This window comes from Calidris pugnax, unplaced genomic scaffold, assembly GCF_001431845.1.
Source record: "Calidris pugnax isolate Ruff unplaced genomic scaffold, ASM143184v1 scaffold141, whole genome shotgun sequence".
Taxonomy (NCBI): domain Eukaryota; kingdom Metazoa; phylum Chordata; class Aves; order Charadriiformes; family Scolopacidae; genus Calidris; species Calidris pugnax.
Genome location: NW_015090902.1, coordinates 4522437 through 4541274, shown reverse-complemented (window position 1 = coordinate 4541274; position 18838 = coordinate 4522437). Strand labels below are relative to the sequence as shown.

General features: G+C 37.7%; 1 protein-coding gene across 1 annotated transcript in view; it reads right to left on the bottom strand.

Annotated features, from left to right (window-relative positions):
• Nucleotides 1-633: 633 nt before the first annotated feature.
• Nucleotides 634-18838, bottom strand: part of ERICH1 (glutamate rich 1) — a 53845-nt gene continuing 35640 nt past the window's right edge. Inside the window, exons 4-6 of the mRNA XM_014948917.1 lie at nt 8289-8666; nt 5711-5905; nt 634-1205 (exon numbers count right to left, since the gene is read on the bottom strand). Coding sequence (XP_014804403.1) covers nt 1132-1205; nt 5711-5905; nt 8289-8666 — 647 coding nt within the window. The 3' untranslated portion in view covers nt 634-1131. The remainder of the gene's footprint in view (nt 1206-5710; nt 5906-8288; nt 8667-18838) is intronic.

The following is an 18838-nucleotide window of genomic DNA, read 5'->3' as shown; positions in this document are numbered from 1 at the left end:
GTTCTCCAGAGCTGCACACAGCTGCTTTGGCCATAAGACCATTTTTTCTGCACCTGCAATCCTCTGGCATGTTACTGAAGCCCATTGAACTTCTTCAGTTAAAGAGGTATGATTGCATTTTTATTACACATTCTTGAGCATCACTAAAAACACTGCCTTGCAATAGGATCTATCAAGCGACATAATAATAATAAAAAAAGAAAAAAACCCTACACAATGTTTATATAGTCCTGTCAGTAGTATACCTCCAAGCACATGTTGGAGGAGATAAATCTGTTGGCCCTCTCCTACTGATGAGGAAGCTAACACACTAAGGTATGAGAAATGGTTTGCTCTGTTTCACCTATCAAGTGAATGACTTAGCTGGGAGAAGAGCCCCTCACAAAGCACTTTTTTCTTCAGGTTTCCAAAACACTTCACAACCATGGATATTATTTACTGTATCTTCTACACATGGACAAATTCAGTTACAGAAAGACTATACAGCAATCATTGAGAGAGCCCGGTTCTGTAATTCTGCAGTCAGTGCAGCCCATTGGTTGGAACAGGCTGGGCCGTGGAATCGTTCTGACAATGCTATCCAAGTTTCTGCATAATTCCAAACTCCAAACATGATCCACATGTAGAAATGTCTCTATTTCCATAATTTAGCAGTTTATTCAGTAAAAATACATTCATCACATGTACTGTTGTTTATATTTAAATATAAAAATATATTTGTTTTCAAGTGAAAAGATATATTAGATAACCAAGAAAATTCCAAGAAATAAAACTTCCAGAAAGGAACAATCAATTCATAAACAAACAAAAAGTACTACACTTCTTAAACAAAATACTTGACACAGACTTTATCTTTCCAGATAAGTTCCTTATCCTAAAGTGAAATGTTCATACTAATCCAGCTGAAGGCTCAGGCCACACAACGTATGCATATTCTTGACCAACCAAACACAAAAATCACAAGTAGTTATACCCTGTTTGTTGTCTTCTGGAGTTTGTAACACAGAAAAATAATTCATTTACCTGAAGGTGTAGAATGTGTATTGACACTGCTCTTCCTGAACAATTGCTACTTGGTTAAGAGTCTGTGTATCAAATTTTAACCCTGTGCATATGGACGCAGGCAAGGCTTTATTTCCTGTTCTTCACGGGAAGGATATCTGTAATCCAGTAGTGAAACAGAGACGTGACCATTTTGGTATGATCTGAAAAAAAGAAAACACATTCCTTCTGAAATACTTCCATGACATTTCTGAATGTTAAAGAAAAAGACTTGTGCAAACATCTGTTTCCATTCAATATTAGCATTTCAATAAACCAATGCAGATATTGGAGCTTGAAGAATAATACATAAGAATTTCTAGATAAACAGGTGCCTTTTCTTCTAAGAGGCCACTTGTTTGTATGAGAAACAGTTCTGATTCTGCATTTTGGAATGTCCTATTTGCTATGATTAAATAAATCAAAACAAACATGATTGAAATGACATGATCATTTGGGTAAGGCTAAAAGAGTGCAATCTTCTCCACTTCTTTCTGTGTGGGGAGTAATTTCACATATTACTATTTAACTTACAGTAGCACCTAAAAGCCCCAGTTGAGAATGAGCCATCTTTCCCAGACAGCTACACTAAACCTGCCATGGCTTCTGTCTTAATTCAGAGATTATCTATGTGACTTCAGTTATTTTTAACGACAGGACTTTCTACACTACTTAGCACATAATACCACATTTAAGATGATTCTATAATGTTATGCTAATTTAGTTTTCACATTTCATTTCCTTTTCTTCGAATGTTCATTAAAAAAAAAAAAAAGTTTAAATGTAATCATTTTAGGGCCGCTGTATACCCAGCCTGTGCACTGGTGGCACACAGTAACTGTGTACTTCTGGTATACAAAATATACCTTCTCCTCACACCTCAATAGAGAGATATATAAAGGACAACCCTCCAAAAAAAAGGAGTTATAAGAAGCTTCTAGCTCTTCAGTGAGTGATAATTCTGTAGGCAACAAGGGAAGAGTATGTTTGAGACTTGATACTAACAAACAAAGAGAATATGTTAATAGATAATGGAATGAAGTTGATGAGTAGAAGCTGAATGAGTTCATAAATTAGGAGATAATGACTTTTTTTTTTTTAATTAGGCGATCACCTATGCTTCAATAATTGATGTGAAGTGGGAATTGAGCAGCCCTCATTTCAAAAGCTACAGTTTCCAACCAGCAAATGGAGCTGGAGCCTCCAGTCACAGCTCTCCTCCTCTGCCTGCTGCCCTGTGCAGGATCATGAATGGAAATAGGAATAGGACACTGTGTTCTTTTTTGAAGTCTGAGAACAACGACACTTTAAATAGCCATGTCCAAACAAAAACTCTTGACCAACGTCAACTTTGTGTGATCGCTGGAGTATGAGGTCAAAGGTAACTTGAGGGAGCACAAAGGACAAGGTAACTTGTACTGGATGGAGGATGACGACAAGACAGAACAATCAGTATCTCTCAATCATAGATATTTTCTGGTTCAAGTATGTTTTCTAATTTAAATGAAGAGTTAAAGATAATACCTTAATGTTGATATTTTTTCTGTTTCAATCTCCTTAGCAATCTCCTCTTCCTGAAAAATTTTTCAGACCCTACCACCAACCTTGTTAGACCTTTCTTTGATATGACTACAAAGACTGGGACCTAAGAGCTTAAGGTAAAACAGAAGCATTTTTCTTCATTGTTTCTTTTTTCTTTTGGTTGAAAGAATGATTCCCAGTCTGAATAATGTGCTAAGAGGGGTGAAGGAAGTACCAAAACATGGTCTTGAACCAGTGGTTTTCAATCTGTGGTCTGCAGAACTTGGGCAGTCCACTGCTTTACTCTAAAAGGTCTGTAAAAATTTACTAAGAAAAGCAAATTTATCATCAGTAGACATAAACTTGCCAAGTGGGACTTGGCAGCCCTAGTGGAAAATTAGATTAAACTATAACATATATATATATATATATCTGTATATATGAGGAAATAAAAGATATATAATGGGACGTTTACTATGCAAAGTTTACTAATGGAGAATGTGCACTTATATGAAAGAGATGGATTGCTTCTCATTTTTTTAGTACTCTTTCCTTCCTCGAGTTAAGGACAAAAACGAACAAAACATAGCACCCATTATTATTCCTTTGATGGTGGAATCTTAGTAGAATCACAACCACAGGAAAAAGGTTTAACATATGGCTTCTTGAACTATAGGGAATAAAATAGGCTCATTTTGTAAAAATAATACACCTTGCTAAAATTAAGAAAATTTTTTCCTTTTCCTCATGTTAATAAGGAATGACCTTTTCTTCTAGTACATCATGTCCCAGTAAAAATAAACAAAATAGAAAAAAGACGAGATAATCAGACATACTTGTAAAAAAATTGAGATTATGATGTACTGCACATTTTATCTTCATAAACAGCACCACAGCACCGACCTGTATTTCTATAACAAGAACTTAAATTTGCTGAGACAACAAGTTTTGGTAACAACTTTTATCACCTGTTCATTGGGTATGAAATCTAGAATTCAAAAAAACTGAGCAAGGTAACCTATTTTTGAGGCAAAAGTAGGAAAAAAGTATCATTAAAAGCCTAATTCAAGGTAAAAATTCAGAGTACTCTCTTTTCATTCACTGAATTTCCTGAATTAGAAATAGAATGTATTGTTAAACTCTGCTCAGACAAATTAATATCTAGCAGGTGCTTAATTATCCTTTAATAATTTATAACAATGTATTTTGTTATGCTGTTGTGCCTCATGAATATCAAATCAACTACTACGGTTACACACCGCGAACTTGGAATGAGATTAAAATTGAGCCCTGAGTGACAACAGTTACAAGGGAAAAAAATCAACTGAAAGAGTAAACACTTTCAGGCTGTATCAGCAGAAACATAAATTAACTTTAAAAATCACTCAGAAAATTGTCTTCTGTTTCTTCAAATGACAAAACATGCATCAGAAAATTAGGGTAGTTACACGGATTTGTTTCTAATTTGTTTCTGTTTTCTTTTCTCTCTTCAGTTTGACATTTCTGCTATATAAAAGTAAACAGAGCAGCTTGCCTCAAGGCTGCAAAACCCAACAGAATTCCTACTGTATTGAGTGGGATTTGAATAATGCCTGTAAGGAATGTCCTGAATGTGGTCACTCCAGCAGTTCTATTTTGATTTAATCAACAGAAGCTGAATTGGGTCATTTAATAAAGGGCCAATACCATTACGACTATTCCTGCCGAGTCCTACTTAGTTTGCAAATGTGTATTACATCCAATGAGACTCTCTGATTATAATTAAGATCATAGAATCTAGGCTTGAAATTAATTATTGAATGCACAGAAGGATGTTCCATATATATATCTGGATACTTCAGATCTATCAGAACCTTAAGGGTTGTCATACTCCGTATCTACACTTCAAAGAACGCATATGTGCTTCTTTAAGAGTGTCCTTTTCAAAACCTGTCAGGCATGGATTCTACAGGCAGGAATTCTCTCTTCTCTGTGTTTTTACGATGCACAGCACGCAGCAGGCTCCAGTCTTGACTGGGATCTTTAGCCACTATCATGCTGTAAATTATTTAATGATGTTACAAGCCGTAGTCTCTTCTGTGAACGTTACTGCTAAGCCTCTGACGGCTATGATCTTATTTACTCTGTTACCACACCACTACCAGCTCAGATGTTACCCTTCAAAAGACTCAGAGCACTATCTAAAATGGTTGAGATTATCTCGTGCCACAGCAAGTGCTCTCAACTCTGATGAAATTCTTTGGGAGGCAAGAAAATTCAGCACATTTTGTAGATTTGGCTGATGCTGCAACAAAAGTACTAATGACAAGTAACAATGACTGTTTAAATGGAGACTACTTGGACAATGAGACAATGAATTATTGTATCATCTATGGACAACATGCTGATCCCACATTCACTTGAGGAACCATTAACTGTCTTCTAAAATTATAGGGGTTATAATAGAGAACAAAAGGAACATGAATGAAATCAGTCTTGTGCCTCAGGGATGAAAAGATTTAGTAACAGAATAATTTTTCTTTTTATGAATGACTTTATAATATCATTTCTTATAAAGAATGACTTTTTTTTACATAATAAGCAGGACTTTTTAGAAACTTAAACCAGACATTTAAACTTAAATAAAAACAAAGCTGTTAATCAAACTTCAGCATGTAAAATCTATGTGTTAAAAAAGCCACGTAGGTGACCACGAAGAAATGAAATAATGGGCTTCATTAATTCTTATGCATGCAAAATTAATCCTTAACTGGATGAGTGAAATCTCCAAGTTAAACAAGTTAATTCCTGTGATTTAAAAAGTCTACAAAGACAATGTATTAAAACTATGCTTTAAACATGATTAAATCTTAAAACAGTTAAGATTTAAAAAATATTATTTTCAGAACCTGAATCACCTTGTACTCTGTAGTTGCTACAAAGTATGAAAAGTTTCTGAAGTATTGTAACCAAACAAGAAACAAAAAAAAAATCACTGCATTTTTGATGGGAATAATGCTTTCAAATTTTGTATAAGCACATGTTTACCACTATATAATTATTTACAGCTTCCTAATAAAAAAAAAAAAAAAAACAACTGTGGCAAATCTGAATTTTAATCCATACAAAAAAACGCATCAGTGAATGCCCATGAGTGAATGGTACCTACCAGGAGGCATCATGGATTGTTCTTGGAATTGTTTCAATCCATCCTTCAATCTCTCAGTATCCCGCAGCAATACGAGGGATTTCAGGTGATGTAGAAGAGTCACGTCTGAGGATGAGATGGTGCGAGATTCCAGATACTGCAAAAGCTCTTGGGCAGTCGCTGCATTTACAGCAGAATCTGTGCATTCTGATTTATCTGGAAAAATAATTGGAACACCGCATTAAAAATACTCAGTCAGTACAGAGAATTTTCCTAATTATATTTTTTTTTCCAAAGACAGCATCTTCCTTTCTAGTACAACTTACAACCAAATATCAAGTAATAAAGAGCAGCTTGCTCCTCCTGTTTTTTGTTTAATATTAAGACAATGGTAAGAGGGGAAGTATCAAATGAAAAAAAAAAAAAAAGTGGATTCATAGTGACAGGAATGCAAGATTTTCAAGATTAGCACAGGAAGAAGGTGTGATGAAGAAACTGTACTGTGGCCAAAGCACTGTGGTTTCGCTTCCTACACACTCTGTATGATAAAAATGTACATACGTGTGGAGACAGGGAACAACTCTGTGGAACTACCTCAAAGTGCTTCTGGAGGCATCCATCTACCTTGTTATTGTACTTCTACGATTTTATTTAAAAGGCAGATAATACAGCATGCACGGCTTCTACACTACTAAAGCATAAATTCATTCTTCCATTCCAGTAACAATATATACAATGGAAGAATGAACACATGTCCCTTTAACCAGACTCCCTTTAATTTTTCTGTTTTTTACCAGCAAGCCAACTGAGAAGAACAGATTTTTCCCAATTCAGCTTTCTGACAAAAGTACAAGAAGCATAACCCAATGTGACCATTTGAAAATGCTGCTAAAAGCAATGCCTTCCAATTTTATCTAAGGAAAAAAAAAAGGAGTGTTAAAGTCACTTGACTAGAAAAGGCAAACAGCATAACGTCAGATCTATATATAAACTGGGATTTGCCTAACAAGAAAGTTAGTCACACTCTGATTTACGGATGTGACATCTTATCTGCAGAAGAACTTTCTTTTACCTGGGAATTTCTCTCTGTGGATTCCACGGTCCTCGCTGGCTCAACCCTCTGATCTGTGGGTTTGACACCAGAGCCAATCTGTCAACCACTGCTAAAACCTGAACTTGACTTCCACGAAAGCTGGAAGCTCAACACTTTTTCTTAAGATTGAACATGCAACACAGCTGTGGACAATTGGCCAGGTTTCTGTTCTGGGTCATGTATTAACAGCTGAACTGCTAACAGAGTTTGCAATCTTGCTCAGTTACTCTGGAGTTCCACTACAGGAACATGTAGTTCAGCTTACGTTTACTTAGCCATACACTCAAGTAGTAAAATTCTTATTTTTGGTGATGGAAGTGCTTTACCCAGAAAGGAGGATAGACTTTGAATGCTAGGTTTAGTACAAAGACCTGACACAGCAGAAAAAATTTAACAGTAAGCAAAGAAAAATCTATGTATAAATCTTGAGAACAAAAATTAACATGAAATCCCTGATGTCATCTTAACAGGGTATAAAAAGTTATTCTGTAGTCTAAAGATGAATTTTATGGGACTAGGAGCTGACAGCTCTGACTTCAGACAGACTCATACAGGTACTTTGAAAAGTTTTTCACTGCTTTTTTCCAGTTTTACGTGACAGTTATAAACTGAAAGCTATCTTCTGAGCTGAGCAACTAAAGAACACACCAGCTTGCCCTTAAGAAAACATACTTAATTCTAGATGATACCAACATAATCTGGTGTATGTACAGGTAAGTATGTACAGTACTTACCATTAAAACTTCAGTATTTCTGAAAGGCATCTGTGACATAAACACCGTACAAGCAGCTTTTTAGGAAGGCAATTGAAGAATCATACAGTAGGGATTTCTCTGATTTTAGTGGCCAGATGACCATTCAATAGGCCATTAGGAATAACATTCATGCAATCCTTTTTAAAGTGCTATGGAATGTGCATTGAGCATCAGTTCACATTCAGCCTGTTCACAAGTGCTTTCTGCCAATACAGTGTCCCAGAGCCAACAGTATCTTTCCCTTTCCTCTTGGATGCTGTCTCTCTAGATTTCCTTATATATTACAAATAAATCTCCTCCTGGGAAAGAAAACTTTCTGAAAAGTAGGTTGGTTCAGAGATAGTAAGCATGAAAGTCGTTTAGGATAGTGGTTATTGCCCTCATTTGAAGCTCTCTGAAAGCAAGTAAACCTTCTGAACATTTGCTTGCAGATCAACAAGAAGAATTTGGTCCATTTTAACCACAACATTTACATCAAGTTCACTGGAATGATTTAGAAAAGATCAAGGAATATTATGGATATTTTCAAAGACAGAGAAACAAAGATATTAGGACAACATTTTTTTATATTCATGTTGATTTTACATATTCATGTACACACCAGAAAACTGGACAAATACTAAGTACCCTCACACCTTACTGAGTTCAAAAGAGACACTTCTCTAATAGTTTTGGCCCATTCTACAGCAATAGTAAGTACACATCTATTTTCCCCTACTCACAAAAAGAAAGGAGAAAGAATGGTACATACTGTCAGCAAAATAAATTTGTTGTGTTGCCTGCAGGAAGTCCAGAATGCTATCTGCCTTTTCATCTATATCTTTTAAGCCTGCTGCTTCTTCTCTTTTGTTTTTGTCGGGCTGATATGTAAAATCCACACCGGTAGTTTTTGTTACCAAGCCAGCTGCTCTCATTTTTTCTTTCTGTCGCTTCTTTTTCATTTTCCTCTTTTTGTTTTTGCTTATTTTGGGACTGTCTATCTGCTGCAGCTGTAAATTATCTTGAACGAGAGTCTCTCGCATTCCAGATTCTGTTTGTTCTCCATGTAAATTATTAGAGTTTTGCAAACTGCTCTTTTGTTTCTTCCTTCGAATGCGCTTTCTCTTGGTTTGTCCTTGATATTCCTCCTCTGCAGATTCAAAAAAGACATAATAGTTGTAAATACAAAGATCACTAATAAGCATTTTGGAACTGTATACAAAGAAATATCACTCCCTTCATATTCTGGGATGTCTGAGTTACTTTTACCTAACCTTACTTTTACACTCAGAATGCCTTTCAATACTACAATGTCAAAGCCAACCTCTCTGAATGCATTGAGTTAGAAGATAAGTTCTTTTCCCTTCTGCTTTTAATAAAGACTGTACTCTCCTTCATGCTACATACTTTACATTACATTTACTTTCTTAAGGCAGATAATATGGTTCCATACAGAGCATGAGGTCAAAAGAATCGCCAGGGCAAAAACCAGTATGGGCAGGCTGGGTGACATGGGATGAGAGAACTCCCCCAAGAGCCCTACACCACCAGTTGGTAGGCTTGACCAACACCACAAGAATAGTGCATGTAAATCACAATAAAAGATGATAGTGCCATCCACAGTAGTGCTTTGCCTTAAAAACACTAGGCATCTGTTTCTGATTCTTCTACTTTCTCCTCCTTGAACATTCTCCTCCTTTGGGATATCTTACTGCTAGATCAGCTTTGGACACCAGCTTTATAGGGAAAGTGTGCAAGGCATCAGTGACCTTGGCAAGTAATCTCTGATCTTTTTAACAGCCTGTCTTGGTTCTGTCATTCCCTTGCTACATTATAATTTCCTTGCTAGTTAATTCTTCAAAAGGCTCAAATGTCAAGGGAAAGAAGTCCCTCTTGCTCTTCAAGACAGCTTTCATGCTTCTTTAGTCAGATCTTATCCCTGTACACAAAGTCAGAGTTCTGGAGTCATCTCTGACCCTGGACTGACTACCTCTCCCCCAGGCTCACTTCTGAGGGTAAGCCCTCCTGCCACGAGCAAGGGAAGATTGCCAGAATCCATCTTCCCTTTGACTGCACTGCTGCTGAAGTCCATATTCATGCCTATAACAATTCCCACCTAATTAACTGAAATTTCCCCTTTCATGGTCTAACAAAATCCTCACACGTTAAACACCATGGAGCGCAGAATGCCAGTGTTCTTGTAATGTCTTGCTTTAGAAAGTTAAGCCGTTTATCCTTCCCTCAACCTCTACCGGCATGTCTCTAAATCCCTCACAGTGCACAGAGTGCAGTGCCCTTATTTACCTGCTTTTACACCGTTCCAAGAATCTTTGCTGGTGTAACACAGGAAAGACACCTGAAGCCCAATGCTTGTTTCCAAATTATCTGCACAGTCTCCTGAACTGCCTCTGACATTCTCAGCTTGTTGGGCTTTCTCATCACTCCTCCCCCTACCAGTCTGCCTCTATTTTCTCCATGGTTGGAGGCCCTCTCTTTCATTTCTGTTTCTTTTTCTGTCTTGAACTCTGTCAGCTCTGAGCCACTTTCTGTCTTTAAATATCACTACAAGACTTTCAGTTCTTTAGCTGACAGATGACTCACTGCAGACCAATTTTCCATACTTTCTATGAAGAAGGCTGCATAAAAATAAATTTGCTGTATTGTAATTGAACACCACAGCATGTTAAAGACACATCAAACGTCACCTTGTACCCACAGCGTGGAATGCTTCACACTCATGGTATTTGAGCTAAATATCTTTATACATGATTTGGACATATGGGATGTGGGAAAAATAACGTCTGTGTCGTCCTGTAGAAATAAAATACCAGAACTGAAGGCAGATATGAATGGTGAAAGATGCTATAAACAAAACATCAATGTTTCATCTTAAGATCTAATTTGGATTTTCATGGGAGTATTTGTGTTACAATAGGTGAATTTCACTGTAAACACAGATATATTGTTCATAAAATTTTTCAGCCCTCTGTTAACCTGAACCACGCTGTTTGCTAATAAAGCTCCTCTAATCTGTGCTCTCAGCAAAGTGGTCCAATGTGCTCTTTAAGCATCTAAGAATCAGTAAATCTCAGCAAAACTACAGTTTGTTATGCAGCCGAGCACCCTCAACTGGTTTGACACCACTTGAAAAAAATGGTGCAGAAGGCAGAACAGGGCTTCAGATAATTGATGTTTTGAGTCAAATCCAAAAGTTCACTTATCTTTGGTTGCTCAGGACAGCAGAAGGTCTGAAGAGATGAGGCTGAAGCTGTCAAAAGGCACAACAAATGCAGTTTTCCCATTTGTATGCTATTAAGATAAATACCCAATTGAAAGGAAATCAGAACTGTTCTGAGTGTCCTCCAATACAGAAATCAAATACAAGCCTTCACCTAACTCTCTTAAACTGGTAGTCCTCTAGCAGTTTTTGTCATTCTTTGCCCCACATTTTAATATCTCTTTAGTATCTACTGCTCCATATGTGGTAGCTACTAATGATTCAACACCAGGAACAGATGAAATTAGATGTTGAAAAATGCAAAGCAACGCACACAAAAGGGATTAATTTGTACAACTCGCTGCTAGGGTTAGAGAGAACTGCGACCAGCTCAGGAAAAACAAAGCAAAAGCTAGACCTGGGCATCAGCATGGAAGGCTCAACGAAAACATCGGCTCAGTGGGTATCAGTGATCAAAACAGCAAACACCTTGTTTGCATACATAAGAAAGAGGATGGAAAATAACAGGAAAAATATTCTAAAGCTATTATACAAAGCTGTTGTACTCTTCAAGATGGAATGCTATGTTTCTTAGCATAATCCCAGCACAGTAAGACTTTGGCAAACAAGAAGAGGACTCTCACAGAAGTTACCAGAGAAACTCCAAAAAGATTTGTATGACTTGAAAGAAAGAGCAATAAAATGGCCTCTGTTTCTGCCTCCTCATGCAAGAACAAGGTGACATCTAATTAATCTCAGCAGTTTCACAAGGAAATAAAAGAAAGTAAATACTTGTTTTACAAATGGTACAGTTAGCTTATTGAATTCCCATGTGTGTGGTATGCATGGGAGCCAAGAGCTTAATGGGATTCAAGAACTGGTTGTTTATATACCCAGCAAGGCTACCTGATAACAACAGCTATGCCAAAATATAAATAAGAGTTGTACAAGAAATATAAACCATAATGTTTAGGTCACAGCGCACGCAATGATCTTAACAAATAAAATGTTCAGGGGGATTCACCTCCCACAGCTTCAGCTGTCTGAAAAGAAAACACCCCGTGCATACTTAGACCTATGCTTCCTCTGATAAACCAAAAGATGCTAGCATCTTCAGAAAGCAATTTATCTCATCCTAAGACAGCCTGGATGGAAGCACACCCTGAAGGTCTTCATCTCTCTCTCTCTCCCCTTCCATTAATTACAAAGGAAACACAGACAATGAACTTGCGCTAGATGCTTGCAACAACTGAGAAGAATTAGTCTCTTTTACAAAAAGTAATGGTATGGAGGAAGGTGTTTCTTAACATGGGTCTGCTCATCAGATTGATTTTTACTTATTAACAAAATCAACCTTCAAAAAAACCCACTTTTAGCTGCCTACATTTCAAACCAGTAGGGAGGCTGATAAAATTTCAATAGATATGAATTTGGTTCCAATAATTTTTCCCACTGACTAGAGAAGTTTGTTATGTCAAAACAGCATGGTTGTAACAAATGCAAGGAACATATAGTATACAAGCAATCTTACTAAGGTGCTGAATTCATACTTGAGCAACGTTGACAGGAATATCAACTGCAGCTACAGCTTGTCCTAATTCCAGGAGAGCTGGCAGTTCTTCTCCCTCTGTTCCATAACGGCTTGTCACCTCTCTCCCTCCTAAAACCCACCTCTGCTCCACAAGTGGTTTAATGTATCACATAATCCAATTATCGAGAAGCAATTGTCTTTAGCCTGTTTAGTCTGGACTCAGTGCCCTCTCAGACTGAGCCAAAGTGGCTTCCAGACAAAATGCTCATATACATTTTACAGCCACGGTCATAATTTTATAAGCATTTCTTTCAGCCTTAGTGAGAACACCCTTCTCAGGAACTGTTCAGAATTAAAGATAACTGTTTTTGGGGGGTTTTTTAGGGGTCTTTTTGGGGGTTTTTTTGGGTGTGGTTTTTTTTTTTCTGGATTATTTTTAGTCTAGATTACTTTCCTGATGCACTTTACCATGCAGCTGCACAGTCCCACTTGCCTGACCCACAGTATGATATGGAAGTGGGAACGAGTAGCCTGAAAAGGAAAGTCAGCATCAAAAAAAAGACATCTTCTAACAGCCCATCTCATCTGGTCCGAAACATTAAAAAGTTTTCTCTGTGCAAACTGCTTGTCTCCTTAACAGAACAGAGACAGAAATACACCAAAAAACAGACTTAAAATGAAACAGAGGACTCAGTTTATAGATACTGCTTATTGAATTTTGATAATGAAAAGTCTGTACCTCCAGTTTATATCTTCAAGGAAAAATAGAAAAATAATAAAAATAATGATTTTCATCAAGACTACAAATAAAATGATTTTATTTATTAACTTCTATTATATTAGCAAGTTATTTTGTATCCATCACCAGGGCAGCTGGAGACATAAAGAGATTAAACACAAAGCTTAACACAGCCTAACAGCAACAGCCGACTCCTCCTCCCATCCAGCCCAACCATCAGCATGAACACGTTGCTGGCAGCTCCGTGACTGAAAAGATGAGCTTCCTCAAGTTTATCTGTATTATTTCAGTTCCTTCAGACAATGGCAGATGGAAACATTCAGGGAAAGCATCACATAAGACAATGAAAAATGGGAGACTATTTACTTAGGTGTCTGCAAGTGTAAGGTATACAAAGTCCCACCAGTATGACAAACTGAAGTTTGGCTTTGAGTATCTGACAATAAGCTGATGCTGCTGGGGATTTTTAAAAATCCATTCCCTAAATATTATTAGAACAAACTTTCAGAACAGCGCATTAAAGGAAAAAAATTGAAATAAAGCAGACCGAGGAAAAGACAGTCAAAGAATATCCTGTGAGCTTTAGAAATCTCCTCCATAATGTGCTCATCATGACTCAAGTACAGCAGCTGGTTGCTTTGCTCTACTCTCCCACAGTAGGCTTTCCTGATGTTGTTCATGGCAATTCTGTTCTTCCGCTCAGATGAAACAGCACATGTGCCTCTCCTGATTTTTCATCCAGTTTAAACTCTTTTCTTCTCCCTGATATACTGGATGGATTTTCCATGGTGTACCAAGCAGGCAATGCAGAAGAATTTAATTTTGGTTTAGGATCTTGTAAGGGGAAAAAATAACGTTATTTTTTAGTGCCAATTTGCTGCGCGCCGTTCTAGCAAGCGGGAAAGAACGATGCACCAATATGATGCAAGTTCAAATCCAACTTTATTAAACAGGCTGCATCCTTATATATTCTTTTTGTTCTCCTGTACATGCGATCACGCTCCAAGCACGCAAGATAGAGCAAGCTTGATTGGGTAGTACGCGTTGTCCACGCGCCCTTAGTCCTTAAGTGATTGGTTAGTCTAAAAAGATGCTATATGCGTATGATTCTTGTTATCAGCATTTTCCCATCTGCATTTTCTTACGTTTCTGCTAACTTAAATTGCAACTGTATCCTTTAGTTTAGCTCATGGCCTTGGTTCACAATACCTGGTATTCATTCAGTATTGTGCAGTGCCCTTATTTACCTGCTTTTACACCGTTCCAAGAATCTTTGCTGGTGTAACACAGGAAAGACACCTGAAGCCCAATGCTTGTTTCCAAATTATCTGCACAGTCTCCTGAACTGCCTCTGACATTCTCAGCTTGTTGGGCTTTCTCATCACTCCTCCCCCTACCAGTCTGCCTCTATTTTCTCCATGGTTGGAGGCCCTCTCTTTCATTTCTGTTTCTTTTTCTGTCTTGAACTCTGTCAGCTCTGAGCCACTTTCTGTCTTTAAATATCACTACAAGACTTTCAGTTCTTTAGCTGACAGATGACTCACTGCAGACCAATTTTCCATACTTTCTATGAAGAAGGCTGCATAAAAATAAATTTGCTGTATTGTAATTGAACACCACAGCATGTTAAAGACACATCAAACGTCACCTTGTACCCACAGCGTGGAATGCTTCACACTCATGGTATTTGAGCTAAATATCTTTATACATGATTTGGACATATGGGATGTGGGAAAAATAACGTCTGTGTCGTCCTGTAGAAATAAAATACCAGAACTGAAGGCAGATATGAATGGTGAAAGATGCTATAAACAAAACATCAATGTTTCATCTTAAGATCTAATTTGGATTTTCATGGGAGTATTTGTGTTACAATAGGTGAATTTCACTGTAAACACAGATATATTGTTCATAAAATTTTTCAGCCCTCTGTTAACCTGAACCACGCTGTTTGCTAATAAAGCTCCTCTAATCTGTGCTCTCAGCAAAGTGGTCCAATGTGCTCTTTAAGCATCTAAGAATCAGTAAATCTCAGCAAAACTACAGTTTGTTATGCAGCCGAGCACCCTCAACTGGTTTGACACCACTTGAAAAAAATGGTGCAGAAGGCAGAACAGGGCTTCAGATAATTGATGTTTTGAGTCAAATCCAAAAGTTCACTTATCTTTGGTTGCTCAGGACAGCAGAAGGTCTGAAGAGATGAGGCTGAAGCTGTCAAAAGGCACAACAAATGCAGTTTTCCCATTTGTATGCTATTAAGATAAATACCCAATTGAAAGGAAATCAGAACTGTTCTGAGTGTCCTCCAATACAGAAATCAAATACAAGCCTTCACCTAACTCTCTTAAACTGGTAGTCCTCTAGCAGTTTTTGTCATTCTTTGCCCCACATTTTAATATCTCTTTAGTATCTACTGCTCCATATGTGGTAGCTACTAATGATTCAACACCAGGAACAGATGAAATTAGATGTTGAAAAATGCAAAGCAACGCACACAAAAGGGATTAATTTGTACAACTCGCTGCTAGGGTTAGAGAGAACTGCGACCAGCTCAGGAAAAACAAAGCAAAAGCTAGACCTGGGCATCAGCATGGAAGGCTCAACGAAAACATCGGCTCAGTGGGTATCAGTGATCAAAACAGCAAACACCTTGTTTGCATACATAAGAAAGAGGATGGAAAATAACAGGAAAAATATTCTAAAGCTATTATACAAAGCTGTTGTACTCTTCAAGATGGAATGCTATGTTTCTTAGCATAATCCCAGCACAGTAAGACTTTGGCAAACAAGAAGAGGACTCTCACAGAAGTTACCAGAGAAACTCCAAAAAGATTTGTATGACTTGAAAGAAAGAGCAATAAAATGGCCTCTGTTTCTGCCTCCTCATGCAAGAACAAGGTGACATCTAATTAATCTCAGCAGTTTCACAAGGAAATAAAAGAAAGTAAATACTTGTTTTACAAATGGTACAGTTAGCTTATTGAATTCCCATGTGTGTGGTATGCATGGGAGCCAAGAGCTTAATGGGATTCAAGAACTGGTTGTTTATATACCCAGCAAGGCTACCTGATAACAACAGCTATGCCAAAATATAAATAAGAGTTGTACAAGAAATATAAACCATAATGTTTAGGTCACAGCGCACGCAATGATCTTAACAAATAAAATGTTCAGGGGGATTCACCTCCCACAGCTTCAGCTGTCTGAAAAGAAAACACCCCGTGCATACTTAGACCTATGCTTCCTCTGATAAACCAAAAGATGCTAGCATCTTCAGAAAGCAATTTATCTCATCCTAAGACAGCCTGGATGGAAGCACACCCTGAAGGTCTTCATCTCTCTCTCTCTCCCCTTCCATTAATTACAAAGGAAACACAGACAATGAACTTGCGCTAGATGCTTGCAACAACTGAGAAGAATTAGTCTCTTTTACAAAAAGTAATGGTATGGAGGAAGGTGTTTCTTAACATGGGTCTGCTCATCAGATTGATTTTTACTTATTAACAAAATCAACCTTCAAAAAAACCCACTTTTAGCTGCCTACATTTCAAACCAGTAGGGAGGCTGATAAAATTTCAATAGATATGAATTTGGTTCCAATAATTTTTCCCACTGACTAGAGAAGTTTGTTATGTCAAAACAGCATGGTTGTAACAAATGCAAGGAACATATAGTATACAAGCAATCTTACTAAGGTGCTGAATTCATACTTGAGCAACGTTGACAGGAATATCAACTGCAGCTACAGCTTGTCCTAATTCCAGGAGAGCTGGCAGTTCTTCTCCCTCTGTTCCATAACGGCTTGTCACCTCTCTCCCTCCTAAAACCCACCTCTGCTCCACAAGTGGTTTAATGTATCACATAATCCAATTATCGAGAAGCAATTGTCTTTAGCCTGTTTAGTCTGGACTCAGTGCCCTCTCAGACTGAGCCAAAGTGGCTTCCAGACAAAATGCTCATATACATTTTACAGCCACGGTCATAATTTTATAAGCATTTCTTTCAGCCTTAGTGAGAACACCCTTCTCAGGAACTGTTCAGAATTAAAGATAACTGTTTTTGGGGGGTTTTTTAGGGGTCTTTTTGGGGGTTTTTTTGGGTGTGGTTTTTTTTTTTCTGGATTATTTTTAGTCTAGATTACTTTCCTGATGCACTTTACCATGCAGCTGCACAGTCCCACTTGCCTGACCCACAGTATGATATGGAAGTGGGAACGAGTAGCCTGAAAAGGAAAGTCAGCATCAAAAAAAAGACATCTTCTAACAGCCCATCTCATCTGGTCCGAAACATTAAAAAGTTTTCTCTGTGCAAACTGCTTGTCTCCTTAACAGAACAGAGACAGAAATACACCAAAAAACAGACTTAAAATGAAACAGAGGACTCAGTTTATAGATACTGCTTATTGAATTTTGATAATGAAAAGTCTGTACCTCCAGTTTATATCTTCAAGGAAAAATAGAAAAATAATAAAAATAATGATTTTCATCAAGACTACAAATAAAATGATTTTATTTATTAACTTCTATTATATTAGCAAGTTATTTTGTATCCATCACCAGGGCAGCTGGAGACATAAAGAGATTAAACACAAAGCTTAACACAGCCTAACAGCAACAGCCGACTCCTCCTCCCATCCAGCCCAACCATCAGCATGAACACGTTGCTGGCAGCTCCGTGACTGAAAAGATGAGCTTCCTCAAGTTTATCTGTATTATTTCAGTTCCTTCAGACAATGGCAGATGGAAACATTCAGGGAAAGCATCACATAAGACAATGAAAAATGGGAGACTATTTACTTAGGTGTCTGCAAGTGTAAGGTATACAAAGTCCCACCAGTATGACAAACTGAAGTTTGGCTTTGAGTATCTGACAATAAGCTGATGCTGCTGGGGATTTTTAAAAATCCATTCCCTAAATATTATTAGAACAAACTTTCAGAACAGCGCATTAAAGGAAAAAAATTGAAATAAAGCAGACCGAGGAAAAGACAGTCAAAGAATATCCTGTGAGCTTTAGAAATCTCCTCCATAATGTGCTCATCATGACTCAAGTACAGCAGCTGGTTGCTTTGCTCTACTCTCCCACAGTAGGCTTTCCTGATGTTGTTCATGGCAATTCTGTTCTTCCGCTCAGATGAAACAGCACATGTGCCTCTCCTGATTTTTCATCCAGTTTAAACTCTTTTCTTCTCCCTGATATACTGGATGGATTTTCCATGGTGTACCAAGCAGGCAATGCAGAAGAATTTAATTTTGGTTTAGGATCTTGTAAGGGGAAAAAATAACGTTATTTTTTAGTGCCAATTTGCTGCGCGCCGTTCTAGCAAGCGGGAAAGAACGATGCACCAATATGATGCAAGTTCAAATCCAACTTTATTAAACAGGCTGCATCCTTATATATTCTTTTTGTTCTCCTGTACATGCGATCACGCTCCAAGCACGCAAGATAGAGCAAGCTTGATTGGGTAGTACGCGTTGTCCACGCGCCCTTAGTCCTTAAGTGATTGGTTAGTCTAAAAAGATGCTATATGCGTATGATTCTTGTTATCAGCATTTTCCCATCTGCATTTTCTTACGTTTCTGCTAACTTAAATTGCAACTGTATCCTTTAGTTTAGCTCATGGCCTTGGTTCACAATACCTGGTATTCATTCAGTATTGCTAAGGCCCCAACACCTCCCCCTTTCTTTTTAAGTAATGCATCAAGGCTCTGCGACAAACAATTTTGAACGCACTGTAAAACACATGGGATAACCATTAGCAGAACATATACAAATATCAGAATAGTAACCCCTTGTTTACACAAGTCCCTTAACCACCCTGTGATTCTCAGAGAT